This window comes from Trichechus manatus, unplaced genomic scaffold (assembly GCF_000243295.1).
Source record: "Trichechus manatus latirostris isolate Lorelei unplaced genomic scaffold, TriManLat1.0 scaffold00057, whole genome shotgun sequence".
NCBI classification, from domain to species: Eukaryota; Metazoa; Chordata; class Mammalia; order Sirenia; family Trichechidae; genus Trichechus; species Trichechus manatus.
The window spans coordinates 11864949-11887761 of NW_004443993.1; the positions used below are offsets into that span (position 1 = coordinate 11864949).

Consider the following 22813-nt stretch of genomic DNA (forward strand, 5'->3'; position numbering starts at 1 on the left):
AACGCCACCTAATATTTTGGGGGTGTATTTCTAAGTGGTAAAACCAGGAAGAAAATGATAAAAAGTCGGGATAGTAACTCCTTTAGCAGGATGAGAGAGGGCTGGGCTTGGGAAGGGGCACAGAATGAGTGTGGTTTCTGGGGGTTCAGCTGGGAAGAGGTACCAGGGTGTTTGCTTTATAATTATTTGTGTTGCATGCACTTTTCTGTACATGTGTGGTATTTCTCACGCAGCAAGGAATGTGTTTGAGGCGCCACGCTCAGAGACGGCTGTCTAGACCTGAGGGTGAGGGGCACAGTGAGCTCAGGCTCTGAGCAGCCCCTTCATGCCCTGGGTCCAGCTGGAGCCGCCTCCTTCTTGTTTATCAAATATGCCCCCTCGGCCTAGGGCCCCCTTACAAGAAACCAAACGAGAGAAGCCAGAGGTTAAAGGCCTGTGGAGTCGGCAGATCTGAGCTGCAGTCCTCACCCTGCCACTGTCCTGCTGGGCAATGTCGGACCAGTCCCTCCATTCTGTGAGCTGCAGTCTCTCCCATCTGAGAAATGGTGCTGGCAGGAGGCCACAGGTCATGCTAGGAAATGGTGGTAATTTATTCCTGTTGTTGAAAGCTGGGGAAGCTGAGGCCCAGAGAGGAGACGGACATTGATTGAGGGCCCCATCTCGTGAGCTGGGGTCCAAGAGAGACCGTGAACCCCACAATGTGGATATACGTTCCCACTTCCTTCTAGACATTGAGCTCCTTGCGAGCGGGGCTCCCTGTCTCTGCATCTGTGTGAGACCTCAATATGTAACTGCAGATGGATCAGATTAATCTCTTGCTCCAGATTCTAGACTCTAGATCTACTCTGTCAAATATGGTAGCTGATCTCCAGCCTAGAGAGCTCTAGATCTATGCTGTTCAATAGGGTGGCTGGTCCCTGGTCTAGAACATTATAGATCTGTACTGTTGAACGTGGTAGCCAATCCCCAGCCTAGAGCACTCTAAATCTGTGCTGTTCAATATGGTAGCTGGCCCCTGGTCTAGAACATTCTAGATCTGTGCCATCCAATATGGTAGCTGGCCCCAGTGTAGAATATTCTATATCTGCGCTGTCCAGTGCGGTAGCTGATCCCCAGTCTAGAACATTCTAGATCCACACTACTCAATATGGTAGCTGACCCCTTGTCTAGAACAGTCTAGATATGTGCTGTCCAATCTGGTAGCCAGTAGTCACATGTGGCAATTTAAGTTTAAATTTTAAATTATTCAGATTAAATAACATAAGAAATTTAGGTCCTCAGTTTCACTGGCCACATTTCAAGAGCTCCTTAGCGACAGGGTGACATTATTGCTGTTGGGTGCCATCAAGTAGATTCTGACTCATAGCGACCCTGTATGACAAAATAGAACTGCCCCATAGGGTTTCCTAGGCTGTAACCTTTATAGAAGCAGATTGCCAGGTCTTTCTCCTGCAGAGCCTTTGGATGGGCTTGAACCTTTCAGTTAGAAGTCAAGCACTGAATCATTGAATAGCGCTGGTCTAGAGATCTAGAACAGAGGTTGGCAAACTACTGTCCACAAACTATTCTGGCCCACTTTTTGTTTTTATAAATAAAGTTTTATTGGCACACAGCCATGCTCCTTCATTGAGATATTGTCTATGTGCTTCCCTGCTACAATTGCAGAGTTGAGTAGTTGTGATGTGACAGAGACCTCACGGCCCGCAAAGCTGAAAATGATTACTCTCTGAGGTTTTACAGAAAAAGTTTGCTGCCCCTGGTCTAGAATGTTTCAGAACGACACTGTCCGATACAGTAGCCATTAGCCACATGTAGCCACGCATGAGCACTTGAAATGTGACTGTGTGACTGAGGAACTAAATTTTAAATTGTGTTTAATTATAATAAATATCAATTTACATTGAAAAAGCTGTCCTGCTCTTAGAAAACTCTTAAGTCTGTTTAGAACAACTTGGGTATTTGAATCTACCCTTTACAATAGTCAAACTTATAAAATCCAAATATGGATGAGGCATTGATGATAAAAATATAGTGTTCAAATTGAGAAATGCTATGAGTGTAAAACACACACAAGATGCCGAAGACTTTGTAAGGAAAAAAAAGACAAACAGAATGAGAAATATCTCCTTAATAATTTTCATATTGATTACATGTTGAAATGATAAGATTTGGGCTATATTGGGTTAAAATGGAATATATTATTTAAATTAATTTCACCTGTTTCTTTTACATTTTTGAAGTGTTGTCAAGGAAATTTTAAATTTCTATGTGGCATGTATTATATTTCCGCTGGATAGCACTGCTTCAGAACATTCACCAGATTTTTATTCTCCTAACCTTAGCATAATTGACTTTTGGAGCTGGCTCCTTCTCTGGGGTGGGGTGTCCTGTGCTTGTAGGGTGTTGAGCAGCATCCCTGGCCTCCACCCACTCGATGCCAGTAGTATCCCTCCCCCCAGGTGTGATAGCCACAAATGTCTCGAGACATCACCAAGTGTTCCCTGGGGGATATCACCCCGGGTGAGAACTCTCGTGCTGGGGGATTCCACTGACTCCCAGGAGACTCTGCGTCCCATAATCATCTAACCTACTGATGTCCTAGGACGCTGCTCACATTTAAATCCACACACTGAGTGGGGAGGGGAAAGGAGGAAAATCACAGGAGCTGGGCAGTCACCCTGTTTTACACCGTCTGACCCATTGGGAATTTATTCTGGTGTATTCTGTGAGCAAGGACCAAACTCACATTTTTTCCAAATAATTAACACAGGGTTTCTGCCCCTCAGTACAGCTGATATGGGGGCTGGATCCTTCTCTGGGGTGGGGCCGTCCTGTACACTGCAGGGTGTTGAGCAGCATCCCTGGCCTCCACCCGCTCAGTACAAGTAGCACCTCCACTTCCCAGTCGTGGCACCCACAAATGTCTCCAGACATCACCCAGTGTCCCCTGGGGCAGAATCACCCCCAGCTGAGAACTCCTCCTAACCTAACATAAACTCCTTTCTTAGGCAACCAAACCTCTTGTGTTCTCGACTCTCGAGCCACCCTCAGCAGCATGCTGGGCATGTTCCTGCCTCCAAGTCTTGGTACATGCTGTCCCCACAACACCCCCATCTCCATTTCCATCTGTCAAAACCCTCCTCATCTCTCAAGACTCAGCTCATATGCCCGCTCCTCCAAGAAGCCATCCTGTTTGCCCTCCACTAAATGGTCAGCGTCTGTCAGTGGAGGCTTGCATGTAGCTGGGATGCTGAATAGGTTTCAGCAGAGCTTCCAGACTAAGACAGACTAGGAAGAAGGACCTGGCGGTCTACTTCTAAACATGAGCCAATGAAAACCCTATGGATCACACAACAGTCCAATCCCAACGGATCATGGGGATGGTGCGGGACGGGGCAGCATTTGTTCCGTTGTGCATGGGGTCACCATAAGTTGGGGCCGGCTCGATAGCAACTAACAGTAATAAATGGTCAGCACAGGTGACCTGATCCTGCTGCCCGTGATCACCCCTACATTCACTCTGCAGTCACCCCATAGTAGGTTGAATGGTGGCCTCCCAAAAGATATGTCCAAGTCCTGACCCTCAGAACCTGTGATTGTGACCTTATTTGGAAAAAGGGTCTTGGCAGATGTCATTAACTTCAGGATCTTGAAATAAGATCAACCTGGATTTGGGTTGAACCCTAAATCCAATGACAGGCATCCTCAGAAGAGACAGGCAAGGGAAGATTTGTGAGACCTCGACACAGAGAAGAAGGCCTTGGGGAGACAAAGGCAGAGACCGCCGTGGTGGAGCTATCAGCCCCTATTGCTAGAGAAGCACATCTTGTCTGGTAAAGTAGAGGGTCAGCGAAAACAAGGAAGACCCTCAATGAGATGCACCGACGCAGTGGCTGCAACAATGGACTCAAACATAGCAATGACCATGAAGACAGTGCCGGACTGGGCAGTGTTTTGTTCTGTTATATACAAAAACAGAAAACCAAACCATAGCTGTTGAGTCGATTCCGACGGATAGCGACCTTATCGGGCAGAGTAGAACTGCCCCACGTCATTTCCAAGGCTGTAAATCTTTACAGAAGCGGACTGCCACATCTTTCTCCCGAGGAGTGGGTGGGTTTGAACCGCTGACCTTTCGGTGAGGAGCTAAGGGCTTTAACCCCTGTACCACCAGGGCTCCTCTATTATGCATAAAATCTGTTATATATGAGTCAGAGCCGACTCAATGGCAAATTACAAGCCAAGCAACGCCAAGGATTGCTGGCAGCAACCAGGAGCTGGGAGAGTCAAGGGAGGATCCTCCCTTAGAGCCTTCAGAGGGAGCACGGCCCCGCCAACACCTGGATTTCAGACTTCTGTGAGAGAATAAATTTCTGTTGTTTGAAGCCACCAGGTTTGTGACATTTGTCACATCAGCCCTAGTACACTATGACATTCCCTGACTGCCCCCTCACCCCCAGCCCTGATTCCAAAATGCATCCTGAATCCAATAGCTTCTTTCTCCTTCCCAGCTGTCCCTGCTCAAACCTAGGTCACTCTCATCGCTGGCCTGGACTGCCCCACCTGCCCCCTCCCTGGTCTCCCTGCTGCCCCTCGGGCCCCCAACACCCCCATGTGGCACAGCAGTCTCCCTAAGGGACCTTTTAGAAATGGAAATCCCCTGAAACTATGGCCCCCGGACGCATGGTTAACCCAGAACTGAAACCGTTCCTGACAGGACTATAAAACAAAACCAAAAAATAATACATGTGAGGAGTGTGCTTCTTGGTTCAATCAGATACACGAGACCAAATGGGCAGCTCCTGTCTGGAGGCAGGATGAGAAGGCAGGAAGGGACAGGAACTGGTCGAACGGACACAGGGAACCCGGGCTGGAAAGGGGGAGTGTACTGTCACATTGTGGGGATTGTAACCAATGTCACAAAATAATATGTGTATAAATTTTTGAAGGAGAAATTAACTTGAGGTGTAAACTTTCACCTTACACACAATAAAAAATAAAAATATCCTTCCAAAAGTGTAAAAAAAAAAAAAAAAATGAAGCTAGCTCATTCCTCCGCCAGCACCCCTGCCATGGTCTCAGTCATCCTTGGAATAAAACCCAAACCCCTCCTGGCGGTGGCGCACGAGGCTTGGTCCAGCCTGGAAGCCTTTGCCCTGGCTGTTCCCCCTGCCTGGAATGCTCTTCCCACTGAGGGGGATGTCTGCCCAAGCAGCCCCTGCATACCAAGGTGGTGGCCCTGTCTGCTCCGTAAGGACAAGAAAAAAGAAAAGCCCTTGGTTTCGGACTTTGCTTTTTGTTTGTTTTTAAGTGCTGTTTAGTTGATTCCAACTCCTAGCGACCCCGTGTGAAAGAGTAGAACTGTCCCATAGGGTTTCCTGGGCTGTAATCTTTATGGGAGCAGATCACCAGGGCTTTCTCCCGTGGAGCTGCTGGGTGGATTTGAACTTCGAACCGACAACTTTTGGCTAGCGGCTGACTCACTTAACCCTTTGTGTTCTATGTAGAGAAGCAAGCAGGGTCTAGGCTCCCTCTCATGACCCACAGGGTCCTGCATGACCTGCCCTGTCCCCTCCCTGCCCTCCCCTCCTCACTCCCCCTCGCTCACTCCATTCCAGCCACATGGGCCTCCTCAATGTTCCCCCAACACACCAGGCCTGGTCCTGCCTCAGGGCCTTTGCACAGGCGGTGCCCTGTGCCTGGAATGTCTGGCTAACGCTGCCTCAGGCTTCAGGTCTCACCCTGGGCTGGGTGCCCTTGTGCACTATGCAACCTATGCCACTGTACACAGTGACTCTGGTGTGGCACGTAGGGCATGGCATGCAGTAGGCACTCAGTATATACTCAGGTGATGCTTTCTGTCCCTCAACTCCTGGCACCTCTTTCTGGGTCCATTTGCTGCTGTTGTTGTTGGGTGCCGTCAAGTCAATTTCAACTCCTAGTGACCCTGTGTGACAGAGTAGAACTGCCCCATAACGTTTCCTAGGCTGTGATCTTTATGGGAGCAGATCACCAGCTCTTTCCCCGAGGAGCCCCTGGGTGGGTTCGAACCACCAATCTTCCTTTTAGCAGCTGAGCGCTTAACCCTTGTGCCACCAGGGCTCCATTTCTGGGTCCAGAGCCACAGGGTTTTCACAGCTGATCCCAGGAAGTGGCTCGGGGCCACCCCAGGCTGAGGGCAGCCCCTCCGTTGTCTCCCCCACACAGACACCTCACAGGACTCACCCCAGGCAAGGTCTTCTGCTCGTGCAGGGCCGTCTGGGCTTTGATGGCAGAGTCCCTGGCACAGTAGGTGAGAAAGGCACAGCCTGGAGGGAAGAGAAACGAGGGGTTGAGAGGAGAGAACATCACGTGGAGAACATGCTCAGAGAAAGAACTAGACTCGAAAGGACAAATATCGCCTGAGCCCACTTACATGAAATGCCTACAATAGGCAGACTCATAGACAGAGAAAGCAGATCAGAGGTCGCTACTCTGTCCTCTAGGGTTGCTGTGAGTCGGAAGCGACTCGACAGCAAGGTTGTTGTTTTACTTTTTAGAGCGGGTGAACTTGTTTTAATTTTCTTCAGTATGGACTATATCACAACGTAAAGAAAACAAAAATCCTCATGCTGGCCCAATAAGCAACATCATGATAAATGAAGAAAAGATTGAAGTTGTCAAGGAATTCATTTTACTTGGATCCACAATCAACACCCATGGAAGCAGCAGTCAAGAAATCGAAAGACACATTGCATTGGGCAAATCTGCTGCAAAAGACCTCTTTAAGCTGTTAAAAAGCGAAGATGTCACCTTGGGGACTAAGGTGAGTCTGACCCAAGCCATGGTGTTTTCAAACGCCTTATGGAAGCTGGACAATGAATGAGGAAGACCAAAGAAGAATTGACATCTATGAATTATGGTGTTGGGGAAGAATATTGAATACACCATGGACTGCCAGAAGAACGAACAAATCTGTCGTGGAGGAAGTACAACAAAAACGCTCCTTAGAAGCAAGGATGGCGAGACTTCGTCTCACGTACTTTGGACATGTTATCAGGAGGGACTAGTCCCTGGAGAAGGACATCATGGTTGGTAAAGTAGGGAGTCAGCGAAAAAGAGGGAGACCCTCAAAGAGATGGATTGACACAGTGGCTGCAACAATGGGCTCAAGCATAACAACGACTGTGAGGAGGGCACAGGACCGCGCAGTGTTTCCTTCTGTTGTACGCGGGGTCGCTATGAGTCAGAACTGACTTGATGTCACTCAACAACAACGGGGCAGGCGAAAGGAGTCCTGGTGGCCCAATGGTTAAGTGCTCGGCTGCTAACTGAAAGGTTCGCAGTTCAAACCCACGTAGTGGCTTCAAGAGAAAAAGACCTGGTGGTCTGCTCCCATAAAGACTGTAGCCTAGAAAACCCTATGGGACAGTTGTTCTCTGTCACGTGGGGTCACTGTGAGTTGGAATCGACAGGAAGGCACCTAATATCAACGGGGCTGGGGAGGGGGAAGGGGTAGTGAGTTATTGTTTAAGGGGGGCTGAGTTTCTCTTTGGGGGGATGAAAAGCTGTAGGAAGTGGATAGCGGTGACGTCTGCACCCGGTGATGAATGTAATTAACATTACTGAATTGTACCCTTAAAAATGCTTAAAATGGCCAATTTTTGTTAGATATATATTTTGCCACAGAGAAACTAAGAGGACACTGGAGCCTCCTCTTTTGCGGTGGGGGGAAGGGTGGACAGCGGCTAATTAAATCCAGAGCTGATTCTAGGTGAAGTATACTGAGAGCCGGTGGGGATCGCAGGGCGGCTGCTCCAGGGAGGAGGGTGGGGAGCGGACCCCAAGGAGCCAGACCAGCCCCTGGCATTAGGATGGGGAGAGCAGGGGGCTCTGCCCCCGACCTGCTGTGTGGCCTTGGGACGGGCGCTGCCCCTCTCTGGGCCTCGGTTTCCCGTGTCAGAGTAAACCATTGCCTTGGAGTCGATTCCGACTCATAGCGACCCTATAGAACAGAGTAGAACTGCCCCATAGGGTTTCCAAGGAGCAGCTGGTGGATTCGAACAGCCAACCTTTTGGTGAGCAGCCAAGCTCTTAGCCACTGCGCCACCAGGGCTCAGAGCAGGTGGTTCCAGACTGCTGTAGGACAGACCGCCACGGGGTGGGGGCGGAGCCAGAGGGGGTGCGACCGCCAAAGGCAGGGCCAATCAGGAGAGGCGAGGGACGGGGCCAGCCCTGAAGGTGGGCCAGAGTGAGGGAGCGATTGGGCGGCTTCCTGGGGTGGGGGTGTGACAGCGACCAGTGATGCTGAGCGAGACAGAGACAGAGAGAAGCAAGTAGAGAGAGCAAGAGAAAGACCAATGAGACCAAAGTATTTTGAAAGCTGTTAGCCTGAGAAGGGGTCAGGTGTGCAGAGTGGTCCCAAGGGTCTGGACCCCAGCCTCAGGCCCAGCCTCCCTAACCTCTGTGCGCCTCACTTTTGCTGCCTGTGAAATAAGGCCATCGTGGTCTGAGGTCTCCCTGACTCCCCCCTTGGGCCTCCCTGTGCAGAGCCGCCTCGAAATAGCGCTACGTACGGTGCCTGCTTCCACCCCAGGTGGAAGCTAATTAGCGCTTCGTCCTGCTGGGCTACTTGCCGCGCGGTGGCTCCCACCAGCTGGTGGTAGGGAGGGGTCCGCTCCAGGCCCGTAACCCTGGGAGGGGGTGGGGGCCAGACAGAGCTGGGGATGGTTTCTACCACTTTTAAAGCATTTGTAACTGGGATATATTACAAACATACCCAGGGAGCCCCGGTGGCCACCCCACCAGCCGCTCTGCAGGAGAAAAGATCTGGTGATCTGCTCCTGTGAAGACTACTGCCTAGGAAGTCCTGTGGGACAGTGCTGCTCTGTCCTATAGGGTCGCTATGAGTCGGAATAGACTCAATGGCACACAAAAACAACACAAACATACTTCCCCAAACAGTCCGGAACACCTAAGTGTACACTGTAACAAGCAATTATAAAGCATGTCACCATGGAAGCAGCAGTCAAGAAATCAAAAGACACATTGTATTGGGCAAATCTGCGGCCAAAGACCTCTTTAAAGTGTTAAAAAGCAAAGATGTCACTTTATGGGCTAAGGTGCACCTGACCCAAGCCATGGTGTTTTCAATCGGCTCACGTGCATGGGAAAGCTGGACAATGAATAAGGAAGACCGAAGAAGAATTGATGCCTTTGAGTTGTGGTGTTGGCAAAGAATATTGACTATACCATGGACTGCCAGGAGAATGAACAAATCTTGTCTCGGAAGAAGTACAGCCAGAATGCTCCTTAGAAGAGAGGATGGCACGACTTTGTCTCATGTACTTTGGACATGTTATCAGGAGGGATCAGTCCTTGGAGAAGGACATTGTGCTTGGTAAAGTAGAGGGTCAGCAAAAAAGAGGAAGACCCTCAACGAGATGGATTGACACAGTGGCTGCAACAATGGGCTCAAGCATAACAAGGATCATGAGGACGGCGCAGGACCAGGCAGTGTTTTGTTCTGTTGTACACGGGGTCGCTATGAGTTGGAACTGACTCGAGGGCACCTCACAACAACAACAGCCTTCTCTCAGGTCAAGAGATAGAACACAGCAGAACTAGGAGACCCCTTGTTCCCCCCAACCCCAAGTTATCACATACCCCTCCCTCCATCAAAGGTAACTGGACTTTGGTTATCTTGTGATAACCACATCTTTGCTTTTCTTTATGGTTTGCTATCTTGCATGCTTCCATAATCAGTGCATTTGAGTGCTTCCTGTTTTTGAATTTATATAAACGAAATCATAGCGTGTGTACACTTTTGTATCTGGCTTCTTTCGCTCAACATACGCTCAACAACAGGTGGTGGTGTGTAAAAATACCAGTTGCGTCAAGTCGACTCCAACTCATGGCAACCCCGTGTGTGTCACAGTAGAACTGTGTTCCGTAGTGTTTTCAGTGGCTGAGTTTTTGAAAGTAGATTGCCAGGCCTTTCTTCTGAGGTGCTTCTGGATGGACTTGAACCTCCAATCTTTCAAATAGCAGCCAAGCGCATTAACTCTTTGCACCACTCAGGGACTCCTGGTTGTATGGCTCGGTGGTAATTCATTTTTGTTTCTGTATAGCATTTTAGCGTATGAATATATTACAATTGTTTATGCATTCTCCTGTTGATGGGCATTTGGGTTGTTTGCCATTTGGGACTATTACAAATAAAGCTGCTGTGAACACTGTTGTACAAATATTTTGATGCACAAAAGCATACCCAGGAGTGGAATTGCTGATCATAAAGTGGACGTATGTTTAGCTTTGATTTTTTCAAACATTTTTCCAAAGTGGGTTATACCAATGGATACTCCCACCAACAAGGTATGAGAGTTCTATTAATGCTTCATCTTCACCAATACTTCATTTTCCCAACCTTTTAAATGTTAGTTATCATGATGGATGTGTCCTTGTATTTCGTTGAGGTTTTAATGTACATTTCTATACTTATTAATGAGGGTGGGTGCCTTGTTGCTTTGTAGGGGTTCTTTATATATTCTTCATGCTTATCCTTTTTTGGATATGTGATGTAAACGTCTTCTCCCATGCCTTGGCTTGTCTTTCCTCTCTCTTTTTGGTGTTTCTGTGTTCCGAGTTTAATCCCCCCAGGTTTTCAGGAAGGAGTACGGATGCTGCAGTGGTGCAGTGGTTAAGCACTTGGCTGCTAACCAGAAGGGTGGCAGTTTGAACCCACCAGCCGCTCTGCGGGAGAAAGATGTGGCAGTCTGCTTCCATAAAGATTAACGCTTTGGAAGCCCTATGTGGGCAGTTCTACTCTGTCCTATGCAGTTGCTATGAGTCAGAATCGACTAGACAGCAATGGGTTTTTCGGTTTAGGTCTTCAGGGAAAGGAGATATGCAAAGACAACCAGCCCTAAGGCCTGAGAGAAACCAGGCATAATTGGCAAGAAATTGGGCTGTAGGCAGATTTAAACCAACAAACAAAAAATCAGGGGCAAAAAAGTTTCTGCTGGGATTTTTTCTTGCCTGTAGCATCATTGCTGGTGGAACATGAAGGGTGCTGGGCCTCGGAGGGTAGGGGTGAGACCCCTAAGCAACCTTCAAGGCCATTTACCCCTGCGTCTGGGAGTTTTTCAGACCGCGGGTCGCTGTCCCTGGTGCTGAAACCATTCCCTGCAGCCCTCTTGGTCTCTTTTTCCTTTTCTAGTTAGTGAAGTAAGTTAGTGCCAGTAAGCAAGGCACGCACAGGCTTACTTGTGTTTACTTACTAATCTGTACTGCACCATTTTACATGAGTTTCTCCACATCTTTAGTAAGTAAGCACAAGTAAGCCCATATGTACATCGCTTATTGGGTAAGCCTTTGCTGAGTGAAGATGTGTGATGTTTACCCCATTTCTGGATAAATAAAGCTTTGACTTATACTCCCCATCAGCATACTTTTAGTAACATTGATAAAGTTTGCTGTTTTTTAATACTAATCAGCTTATCCTCTATATAGCATTTATCACTGTTTTAATTACCACACATAGCTACTCAATCCTCACAACAACGCCCTTCAGTAGCTATTATTGTCCCCATTTTAAGACGAGAGGGGAAGTGGTTTGCTCAAGGCCACACAGGCAGTAAGTGGTACTTTCAGGGTTTGAACCCAAGAAGTCAGGCTTATTGACTGTACTAACCACTGAGTGCACTGCCTCTATTTCGCATCTTTTCTGAACTTTACCCCAAAGACTATGAGGAGGGGCACAGGCTTCTGCCTTACTCCATCTTTCTGAAAGTTCTGTGGAAGTTTGGGGCTGGATCGAATGCTGAAGAGGCCAGGGGCCTCATTTCAGTTTTGAGGGGCCTGGGCTTCTATGATCTGGGTAGAGAGCAGAGGAGCTGTGTGTGAGAAGGGGCTTTAGGATTCCCTGGTAAAGAAGTTCCTTCTCTGTGGAGTCTTTGCTTGCTTACCTCCAAGGACGGGGAGCTCCCTCCCTCCTTCCCAAGAGAACTACAATGAGGCAGATCTAGTTATTATGAAACTTTCATACCCTGAGCAAATCTCTCAGCCTGAATCACAGTCTGCCAATGCCCATGGCAGGTAAGACTCTTGGCCCAAGCCCAGGCCCAACATCCTGGCTCCACACACTAGCCCAGTTGAGGGCAAAGGGGTGGGGGTGGGGTGCAGCAGCCTTCCCCACCACTCTGACCATGCAGGGGCTCTGAGGAGATGGTGTGAGTAGAGAGGGCAGCCTGACCTGTGAGAAGAACTTGACAATCCTGCGATCCCCTTCACACCCACTCCCATTTTTAAGGCTTGGACTTTGAAACCCTCCTTGAGGGTCATAGACACTGTCCACAAATCTCATGAGACCCAAGGGGCAAAGCAGGGACCCATGCGGGGTCCTTGGGGGGCAGGAGATTTGCTCGGTGTACAAAAGTTTCCTAGTATCTAAATCAGTCTCACTGTTGTTCTCTTGGGAAGGAGGGAGGGAGCTCCCCATCCCTGGAGGTAAGCAAGCAGCGGCGCCACAGAGAAGGAACCTCTTTACCAGGAAATCCTGAAGGTTCCTTCTCACACACAGATCCTCTGCTCTCTGCCCTAAGATCTGACCTTTTATGATTCAGAACTCAAAGTTGTAATAATGATAATAATAGTCGATGTTGATTGAGTACAGGTGTCTTATTGGGCATGTCACCATATTAACCCCTTGAATCCACAGATTAGCCCAGGAGAATGGTACTATTGTTTCTATTCATGTCCCCATTTTACAGATGTGGAAAGTAAGGCAAAGGCCATTAAGCTGTTTTCCCAAGGGAACATGGCGATGGGGTCAGAGGCAGGATTTGAACCCTGGAGGTCTGACTGAAGTTCGAGCCATTCTCACCTACAGTATCCTCCCTCTTAGAAAGATAATAGTAAAAGTAACAATAGCTGATTCACTGAGCACTTCCACAGGCCAGTGATTTTGCGGGGTACCCCTCTCAATCCCTACAGGAATCCTATGAGGTGGGTGTTATCACCTTACAAAGGAACTGAGGCTCAGAGGCACAGTGACCTGCCTAAGACTGCACGGCGTGCAAGGGGTGGAGCTGAACCCAGAGGTATCTGAATCATGGCCTTCACTTCCATCCAAGGTGCTTTGGGGTTTCGGTCCCTGGGGTGTGGGGGGTCAGAGAGACCCAATTCTGTCATCTTCCCTGAAATGTCCCTGTTGTTGCTGATAGATGCCATCGAGTCGATTTTCAACGCATAACCACCCCATGTGACAGAGTAGAACTGCCTCACAGGGTTTTCTAGGCTGTAATCTTTACAAAAACAAATCACCAGGTCTTTCTTCCGCAGAGCTGCTGGGTGGTTTGAACCGCCAACCTTTGGTTTAGCAGCCGAATGCTTAATCACTGAGCCAGCAAGCTTCCTTAAATTTCCCTGAACCTGCGAATATTTTAAGACAAAGGTGGCCTTATGAGCATCTATCAAAAGGCCATTACATGCCACTTATATCCTAGTCTGACACCAATCATTTGATTTGTAAAAATAAATTTAATCATTTAGAGGGTTGCTGATTGATACAGGCCCCTCAAGCATGGGACCCGGACTCCTGGAGGAGGTGGAATAGCATCCACTCCCCCCAGGGTAACCCCGCAGAAGTCCTCAATGACCCTCCAGTGTGGGGAGAAGGTGCCCACCTTACAGATGAGGAGACGGAGGTTCCTAGTGGCCCAGGTCACTCACAACTAGTGGCAGAGCCAGGATTTGAACCCAGCACTGCCTGACACCTAGCATAGTATTCCTCCCCAGCCCACAAGGACACCTCTCTTCCAGCGGCAATGCTGAGCTTGTGGAAGGGGACAGAGATGGCTGTGGCCCTTCCAAGGCAACAGATCCCTGCTCAGCCTGGGCTCCAGGGGATGACACTCTGATGGATGGGTGATGTGCGGGCTCCCAGGCTGGGGAGAGCGGAGCTGAATACGCCCCCATGCATGGTCAGCCTGGGGCAGAAGGCGGGACACAGGGTCGGGAGGAGCCCAGAGTATGGGTGATGGCTCTGCCTGGGAAGTCAGCAAGGGCCTCCTGGAGGAGTGGCCCTTGGAGCTGGGGGCATAGAGGAACGGCCACCTGTTCTAGGGTGTCTGGGACCTGGGCTTTCTGGGTGTGTGGCAGGAGGTGAGAGAAGCCATTGGAGGTGAAACGTGCAGATAGGGGAGGAAGGGCTTTGAATGACAGGCAGAGACCATGAACTGGACTTGGGCTTTTACCCAAGGGAGGTGGGAGCCCTGGAGGGCTGTGGGCAGAGGAGGGACAGGCCCTGACTCAGGTGCTCATGGGGCCCTCTGGCTGCTGCAGGGAGAACAGACTGTCGGGGGCAAGGGCGGGGCCGGGGGAACAGGGCGGAGGGGACTTAACTGGTCCGGGCTTGCGATGATGGGGCTGGACCAGGTAGAGGCAGAGGAGGGGAGAAGTGGTCGGATTCTGGATAGATTTTGGAGCCAACAGGATCTGCTGATGGAGGGGTATGCGAGGTAAAGGTAGGGGTCCAGGGTGACTCCCAGATTCAGTCCTGAGCTCCTGGACGTCTCTCCTCCACAATCACCACACTGTCCACCAGCTGCTCAAGCCAGAATGTGGTGTCACCCTCATCCAGGGTTTCCCCACTCCGCACTACTTACACGGGGGCCAGGTCATTCTCTGTTGTGGGGGCTGCCCTGTGCACTGTAGGATGTGGATCCACATCCCTGGTCTCCAGCCAATCAGTGCCAGTAGCCATCCCACCCAAGCTGAAACAATCACAAATGTCTGCCAAAAAAAAACCAGCTGTCAAATCGACTCATGGTGGCCCCACGTGTACCATAGCAGAACTGCACTCCATAGGGTTATCAATGGCTGATTTTTTGGAAGTAGATTGCCAGGCCTTTCTTCCTAGGTGTCTTTGCTTGGACTCCAATCTCCAACCTTTCAGTTAGCAGCCAACCACGTTAACCATTTGCGCCACCCAGGGACTAAAATGTCTGCAGACATTGCTAAATGTCCCCTGGAGGGGGCAGAATCTCACTCCTCCACTGAGAATCAATTCACTAAGGTCTTTCTTCTTTTCCTCCCCCTCCGATTAGTTGCCAAGAGCTACTGATTTGACCTTTTAAATATGTCTGCCTCTATCCCCTCCTCTCTATACCCGCGGCCCCAAGCTCAGGCCTCATCCTCTTACACCTGGACCACAGCCCTACCTTGTCTGTGGCCTTCAGCCTCCAGTCTTGCCCTTATTCTTTCTCCACACATGCCACCAAAAGATATTCCCACCACCCAGATCTGTTAGTGTCCCTACCAGGTCTATACTCCACCATGGCTCCCTAGTGCCCTCAGACGAAAGCCAAGATCTCCAGCCTTCGAGGCTCTGCCCAGCTGCACTGCTCCCTCCTGCTGGCCTCCTTTCAACATTGCCTCCTCTGCCTTAAAGCTCAAGGAGCCCCTGTCTCCTCGTCCTTTCCCAGATACACCAGCCCCTTCATGCCTCCAAGCCTTTACCCTTGCTGTGCCTGCCTCTGGAATTCCAACCTTGTCCTGATAGCCCTTCTCTCCTCTATATGGTTTTTTTAATAGACTTAATTTTGTTAAAGCAATTTAGGTTTACAGAAAAATTGCACAGAAAGAACTTGTATTTTAAGTACGTATACTCCCTCTTTCCCCTGCACAGTCTCTCCTATTATTATATCTTGCATTCTTGTGGCACATTTGTTACAACTGATGAACCAATTTTGATACATTAATCCCATTATAACAGATTAATTATAATGTTTACAACTACTCTGAAAGATAGCGACTGTTGTTCCTTCTCTTTTACAAACAGGAAACTAAGGCTGAGAAAAGATGAGGTGACTTATCCAAAATCACAGAAATAAAAAATGGAGCCAGGATCGGAAATCAAGTCTGTCTGATTGCAAAACTGACAACCATTCCCACTCAGCAGGTGAGGAGGAAGGTGGTAAATGTTGAGGAGGTACTCTCTTCCATCTGTCCACCCATCCACCCACACATCCATCCATCCACCCACACATCCATCTTTCCGTCCACTCATTTATCTGTCCATGCACCCACACATTCATCCATATATCCTTCATCCATCCATCCACCCATACATCCTTCCATCTATCATCTATTAATTTCTCCAACCATCTTCTATTCATCTTCTTTCCATCCATCCATTCATCAGTCCACCGATTCATCCATCCATCCCTCCATCCACACATCCACCACACATCCATTCACTCATCCATTCATCTGTCCATCCTCCATCTAACTGCCCATCCTCCATCCGTCCGTCCATCCTCCATCCATCCATTCAACCATCCATCCATCCATTCATCTATTCATCCATACACACATCCATCCATCCATCCATCCATCCATCCACACATCCATTCACCCACCCATTCATATGTCCATTCTCCATTCTCCATCCATCTGTCCATCCTCTGTTCTCCATCCATCTGTCCATCCATCCATCCAACCACACATCCATCTATTCTTCCATCCATTCATCCATCCACCTATCTACTCACACATCTATCCATCCATTCAGCCTTCCATCCACCTACCCAGTCTTTCATCCATCAGTCCACTTATATATCCAGAGTCATTGTCATCCATGTATCAATTCACACCTGCATTCCTCTAATCACTTATCCATCTATATACCCATTCTGCAGCCAGCACACCCTCCCATACCCTCATTCCCTGATGCCCTCATTCACCCACATGCTCCACTTCAAAGACACAGTCCCTGCCCTCACAGAGCTTACATGTGATGATGACCAAGACCCCAGACCAATTGGACTATTGATAAGTCAATGTCTTCCAAACCCAGCAGTCCCTCCCTCTGGCCCTGGTCACCTTTAAGTCCAAAGACAGCCAGCCTCCCAGGATGGCTTTGACCCTAAGTCTATGTCTCCACCATCACATCTTTCTCTCCCTCCTTTAATTCCTCTTCCAAAATATGTCAGGACTCAGGCCCATTCTGTGTATCTTGGGGCTGGTTGTTGACCCTCTCTGGGCCTCTTCTGCCTGTATCCAAGAAGACAGAGACATCCATACTAGGGCCTGGAACACAGTAAGTGCTTATGTGAATGAATGAGACACTTTCACCACCTGGCAAACTCCTATTCATCCTTCAAAGCCCCAGTTCTAATGCCCCTCTTCCATGCAACCTGACTCCCCAGGCAGAGTCCCTACTTCCCCCTTCAGTTTATTCAACTATGCATACCTCCCTCTGACCCAGCGCTAACCACTGTGGCTATAGCTGATGATGTTTAGCTCTGTCTCCCCTAGGAGAGGGGGCTCAGACTTCTCTTGCTCTGCACGACGCAAGGTCCCAGAGGACTTTCAGGGAGTGTTAGGAGTGTGGCTTTATTGGGTGTTCCCAATGGCTGGGGAAAGACAGGAGCCTATTTCAGGGAAAACTTTCTGGGTCCCTCCCCAAGGCCAGGGCCCCTCAGACAAGCCTTGTTAGATGAGCCCCACCAAAGAAAGGGACCCTTGGGACTCCCAAGTCCCTTTGGTCCTTTCCCACCAGGGCAAAAACTCCATCTTCCCCTCACCTGAAAGGTCCCAGAGTTAGCTCTCCTCTGGGCCTTTGCACACGCTGTTCCCTCTGCCAGGAACACCTTTCCCTGTCGATAAATTCTTCTCACTATTCTTTCAGGTCTCAGCTTAGAGTTGCGTAGTAAGCCCAGCTCCCGCTGACCGAGTTTTACTATGCGCTCAGCCCTGTGCCAAGAGACTTAAATCTCATTTCGATCTTCACCTCTCCCTGTTCCCCACCCCCACACAGAAGGTGCCACTGTTTTCCTGACTCCAGAGGTGGCTGTACTGAGGCTGAGGGAGATGAAGACACCTGCCGAAGGCCACACAGCCAGCAAGACGAAAAGAAATCAGACTTGTCTCCCCCAAGCTCTTAGCTCTCCTACACTGACCGCCTTCTCCAGGAAGCCCTCCCGGCTTCCATGCCTACAGGGGGCAGGGTCTTCTCTGGGTTGTCACCGTCAACTGTTTCCACCATCACAGCCCTGACCCCAATTTCTTGCGACCTCTTAGCTCCCAGATGTCCCCTCCTCATGAGACTGGGATGGGGGCGGTGTGTGGGAAAGATTTGTATCTGTTTTGTCCAACATTGTTTACCCCAGGCTCCAGTTCATGCTTGGATGCTAACTTAAAGGTTGATGGTTCGAACCCACCCAGCGGTGCTGTGGAAGAAAGCCCTGGCGATCTGCTGCTATAAAGATCAGAGCCGAGAAAACCCTATGGCGCTGTTCTACTCTGTCACACGTGGGGTAGCCATGTGTCAGAAACGACTAGACGGCCACAGGTTAGAACAGGGCTTGGCATCAAGCAAGCGCTCAACAGATGGTGGCTAAATGGGGGGATTGATTAATGTCTTGCCCCCTCCATTGTGACCCCCCAAAAGATGCCTGTTCACACGAGTGCCCACTTATCCAGCCTGAATGGGGGCAGGAACGGTGTCACTTCACCTGTGTAGCCTCAGAAAATCTGTTAAAGAAATGAAGACGGGACAGCAGGGGAAATCGAGGCACAGAGAGGGGTGTGCCCGGCCTGAACTCACACAGCCTCCAGGAAGGGGCCCGCTCCCTCGTCCCTCCTTTGGAAAGTCAGGCCAGCCAGCCTGGTGGTGGCTTCCTCCTTCAGTCCCCCGCCAGGCCGCCTCCCTCGGGCTGGCACGTCAGACTCTCACGCCTCAGAGCTCAGCGTGCTCCCGGCTCCCCCTCCTCCGGCCCGGAGCCCAGCCGGCAGCTGGCGCTCCCATGGAAACCGCAGGCCCCCACCCGGACCGCCGCGCCCCCCTACCTGCACCGTCCCCCGGCGCAACCTCCGCGTTAAGACAAATATTGTCATTAATATGCAAATACATTTGCGATTACCATAAATGGGGGCCCGCGAGGCGGTGGCAGCGGCAGCCAGGCACGCGATCGTGGCGCTGTCCCCGGGAAGGGTGGACATTAATATGCACCCCGGGAGGGAGAGGGGGGCGGTTGAGCCACGCCACGCGCGCGCTCAGCCCCCACCGAGGGAGGGTCGGGGGGTCTGCCCTGGCAGGGGCTGGACGAGGGCGGGGATAGCCCCAGTCCCAGCCCCCCAGTCCCTGGCTGAGCCCTGGGGGACTGGGAGCCCCCCTCTGGACGGGGCACAGGTCTGCCTCCTAACTGTCCCCCCATCTTTCTCCATGACTCTGTTGCTGTGGGGGGTGGGGCGGAGGGGCTTGAACTCTCCCTCTGTCTCTCCCTCCCCTCGTGTCTCTGTGTCTCTGTCTCGTATCTCTCCCTTTTCTGCTCCTTCTCTGTGTCTCTCTGTCTCTCCTGCATCTCTTTATCTCTGTCCCTGGGGTGACTTTCTCTGTCTCTATCTCCGTTTCCCTCTATCTCCCGTAAAAACAAAGTGAGCCAGTGAGGAGCCTGCCCCCTTCTGAGAAGCCCCTCCTTCCTGCCCTCCCTCAAGTCCCACCCTCTCCCTCAGCCCGGCTGATCCCAGCACCTAGGGGCCACGCTCGGCCCCCTGCCTTCTCTTGGCCTCAGAACCAGCTCCACTGCACACACTTTTAGGAACCGGGGTGCCCCTGCCCACCCTTAGCTGTGGCTGTCAGATGTTATAGTCCCCTCCAGTCCCCAATGCCATCTTTGGGGGTCCCCCGTCAGCTTGGGGGAACCTGTCACTCCTTATCACACATATCTACTTCTGCTCATCCTGGCCTGAGTGGGAGGTGGATGGGTGATGGAGGGACCCAGCTCTGGTCAGTCTTGGGACACAGTCTTTGCCCCTCTGGGCCTCGGTTTTCCTTCCATATGAAATGGGTTGAACCTTACAAGCCCACCTCAGTGGGGGATCAAACGGGTTCCTGGAGGTGAGATTGTGCAAAGCATAGGCTTAAGGATGGGACGAGAGAAGATGATGATGATGATGGCAGTGCTACAGAGCCCTTCCTACCTGGGATCAGGGGTCACAGAGACCCCCGGTGGCCAGTTCCACTTCAGCCCCACTCTACCCCCCTTCAAACCCTCCTTGTTCCCCAGCACACGGGACCCCAGCATCCAGGGCCCAGAAGATTCTGGCAGGGTGGACTAGCTGCCTTTCGCAGGGACTTCTCTCCATCCCCCGGGGTCCACAGCCCCCCGCCCTTGCCCCTCTGACCCAGCACCAACTGGGAGTGCCCTGTGGGCTCCCCAGAAATGGAGCCGAATCAGATAAGTGATGGCTGGAGGTGCCCAAACTCCCCTCTCTCAAGACTCCTCTCTTCCAGTTCATCACCCCACACCTCTTTGGCTGAGGCCCAGAGAGGGGCAGCCACTCACCGGGCGTCACACAGCAGAGCCCTCAACCCAGGACTCCCTCACATTTGCTGGCCCTGGAGACCCCCAACCCTAGCCTGCCCGCAGCTCTCTCCCCTCCGGTGAAAGCCAGGTCAAGTCCAGGTGGGGACCAGGAAGGTGGGGACCAGGAAAAAAGATCAGGTCTTGACCCAAGGGTGCTGGGGGACTGGGTGGGCCCGTGCTCCATACTTGATTGCCCCCTTGGTGAAGCCCCCTCCCTGGTTATGCTGCATGTGGGCTGAGATCGATCCAGGACCCATAGGAACTGGAGGGTGAAGCTCGGACAGCCCGGTCTGCTGGCCGCCTCACTCCCACCCCCAAGGAAGACTGTAAGTGGGAAAAGAGGCCTCAGATCCCAACAGTCTCCGACCAGAAAATTAATTCCACGTTCATCAGGGGCTCCAGTGACAGCGGGGAAACTGAGGCTCGAGCCCAGGTGAAAACTCGGCCACTGCCCCTCCTTCACCCCTCACCTCGGGGAGGGGGAGATTTTTGAAATGAGAAAAGGAAGTGAAGGGCTGAACATGTGGGCACTCTGTCTCCCCTGCACCCCATCTTCCCCCCTCCCACCCAGAGCTTGCCAACAGCCTTTCCATTCAACGTGTGGGGGCCACGTGGGCACCCTCCAACCCCCATTGGAATCTTTCTAGAAATGGGCGCTTCAGACATACCGGGGTGGGGGGTGGGGGATGTGAGTGGGGGATGGGGGTGCGTGGGAAAAGCTCTCAGATCAGCCAGGGACCCCAGAGCTTGCCTCCTGGCCCCTGTGGGCCCCTCCTCTCTCCGAGGCCACGCCAGGGGTTAGATTCTCCGGGCCCCATTTTTATTTATTTATTAATTTTTGGTAATGGTTGATTTTGAAGAGAGGTGGGGGATGGGGAGGGGTTTCTTTCCTTTCCCATCCAGGGTCCCAGCTGCAGGGTCTGGCTGAAGTGACAGGCCTGGGCTTCATCCCACCAGACTCTCCCTATGGCCTGCTCCGACTGGTCATTCATTCATTCACCTTTCATTCATTCATTCATTCATCAAACATGATCCTATGCTTCCTGTGCAAGCAAAGCTGGTGACAGACTGGACTGAAACAGGGCCCTGGGCCCTCTCAAAGACCCCCTCCAGGGGGTCCACAAAGCCCCAGATGCATCCCCACCCCCGGTCGCCAACACCTGACAGCACACTGTCAAAGCCAGCCTAAATTCACAGACACTGGGCTCACAAGCTCAGTCAAGGGCTGGGGCCAGAGTCGCTGGACAGTCTCTCCGGGAGGCCACGGAGTGAGGATCAGGTGGTAGGGAGGCAGGCCAGGCCTCCCCAGCCCACCTGCTTGCTCCGGTGGGCTGTCACCCAGGCCTCCCTCCTCCCCGCTAGCCACCCCAGGATTGGGGCTCTGCCTGGCTGGATGGCCCAGGTTCTCATTGTCTTTGGCCCCAGACCCCAGCACACTGCTACCAGCTTAGCAGCCAGTTTTAACTTGAGCCAAAGGTGCAGGCCAGGGAGGGGGAGGACAGAGCAAGGGGGAGGGGGAGGTGCTGTCCAAACCGCGATGGTGGCCTAGGGGGTGTGCAAAGGGGACCATTTTAACTACCGAAACTGGCGCTCTCCACCACCACCCCCAGCTCCCCGGACCCCCACCCCTTCTTTCTTTGTAGTTACCGATCAGCCCGGGGTCCTGGGCATCCGCGTCCCTGCCCCGCCGGCCTGGCTTTGTAAAAATGACCAAAGCAATGGAGTGCAAGGTGCAAACTTCGACGACGGGGGTCTGAGGAGGCCGAATGAACGGGGGGAGGGGAGGGGTGTTGAGGTTCCCAGCGGCTCCCCCAGCAAAGGAGTAGGAAAGAGTGAGTGGGGGGAGGAGGGCAGGGTGGGGGTCTGGGAGAATGGGAGGGAGAGGGAGAGAGAGAGAGAAGATGCTGGGGGGGAGGATGGGAGGTAGAGAGAGATGGGAGAGGAGAGAAAAGGAAAGAGAGGGAGAGAGAGAGAGGAGATGCCGGAAGGTGGGGAGGGAGAGAGAGGGGGCGGAGGAGGGGAGGGGGCCAGCTCCGATCTGTCAGCTGCACCCCCAGAGGGGGGAGGAGGGGGTGGATGGGGGGGATGATGCTGTGGCAGAGGCAAGTGGAGGGAGGAGGCGAGGAGGGGAGGGTGGGGGAGCGAATGTGCCGGAAGGTGGGGTGGGGAGGCCGAGGGGATGGGAGGGGAGGACGGGGGGGCCCGGGGCGCCCACCTTTGTGCATGCCCGTGTAGGGGTCTTTGAGCACCGTGAGCTCGTAGATGCGGCCGAACTGCTCGAAGAGCGGCTTGAGGTCCTTCTCGTCCAGGTTGCGCGGGATCTGGCCCACGAACAGCTTGATGGCGTCCAGGTCCTTCATGCCGTCGGGCTGCCCCCCGGGGGGCTCGGGCCCGCTGCTGCCCACGGGCGAGGGCCGCGGCTGCAAGAGCTGCTGCTGCTGCCGGCGCGCCTCGCTCTCCGT

The 22813-nt window shown here is 51.8% G+C and overlaps 1 protein-coding gene across 16 annotated transcripts in view; it reads right to left on the minus strand.

Moving 5' to 3' along the window:
* Positions 1 to 22807, minus strand: part of CELF5 (CUGBP Elav-like family member 5) — a 52908-nt gene extending 30101 nt beyond the window's left edge. For 15 of the 16 annotated variants that reach the window (XM_023733141.1, XM_023733140.1, XM_023733134.1 and 12 more), the window contains exons 1-2: positions 22567 to 22711; positions 6226 to 6308 (exon numbers count right to left, since the gene is read on the minus strand). In XM_023733141.1, the coding sequence (XP_023588909.1) occupies positions 6226 to 6308; positions 22567 to 22711 (228 nt within the window). Of the gene's footprint in view, positions 1 to 6225; positions 6309 to 22566 lie in introns of all 16 variants that reach the window. The other variant, XM_004378479.1, reaches the window with a different exon arrangement.
* Positions 22808 to 22813: the final 6 nt, after the last annotated feature.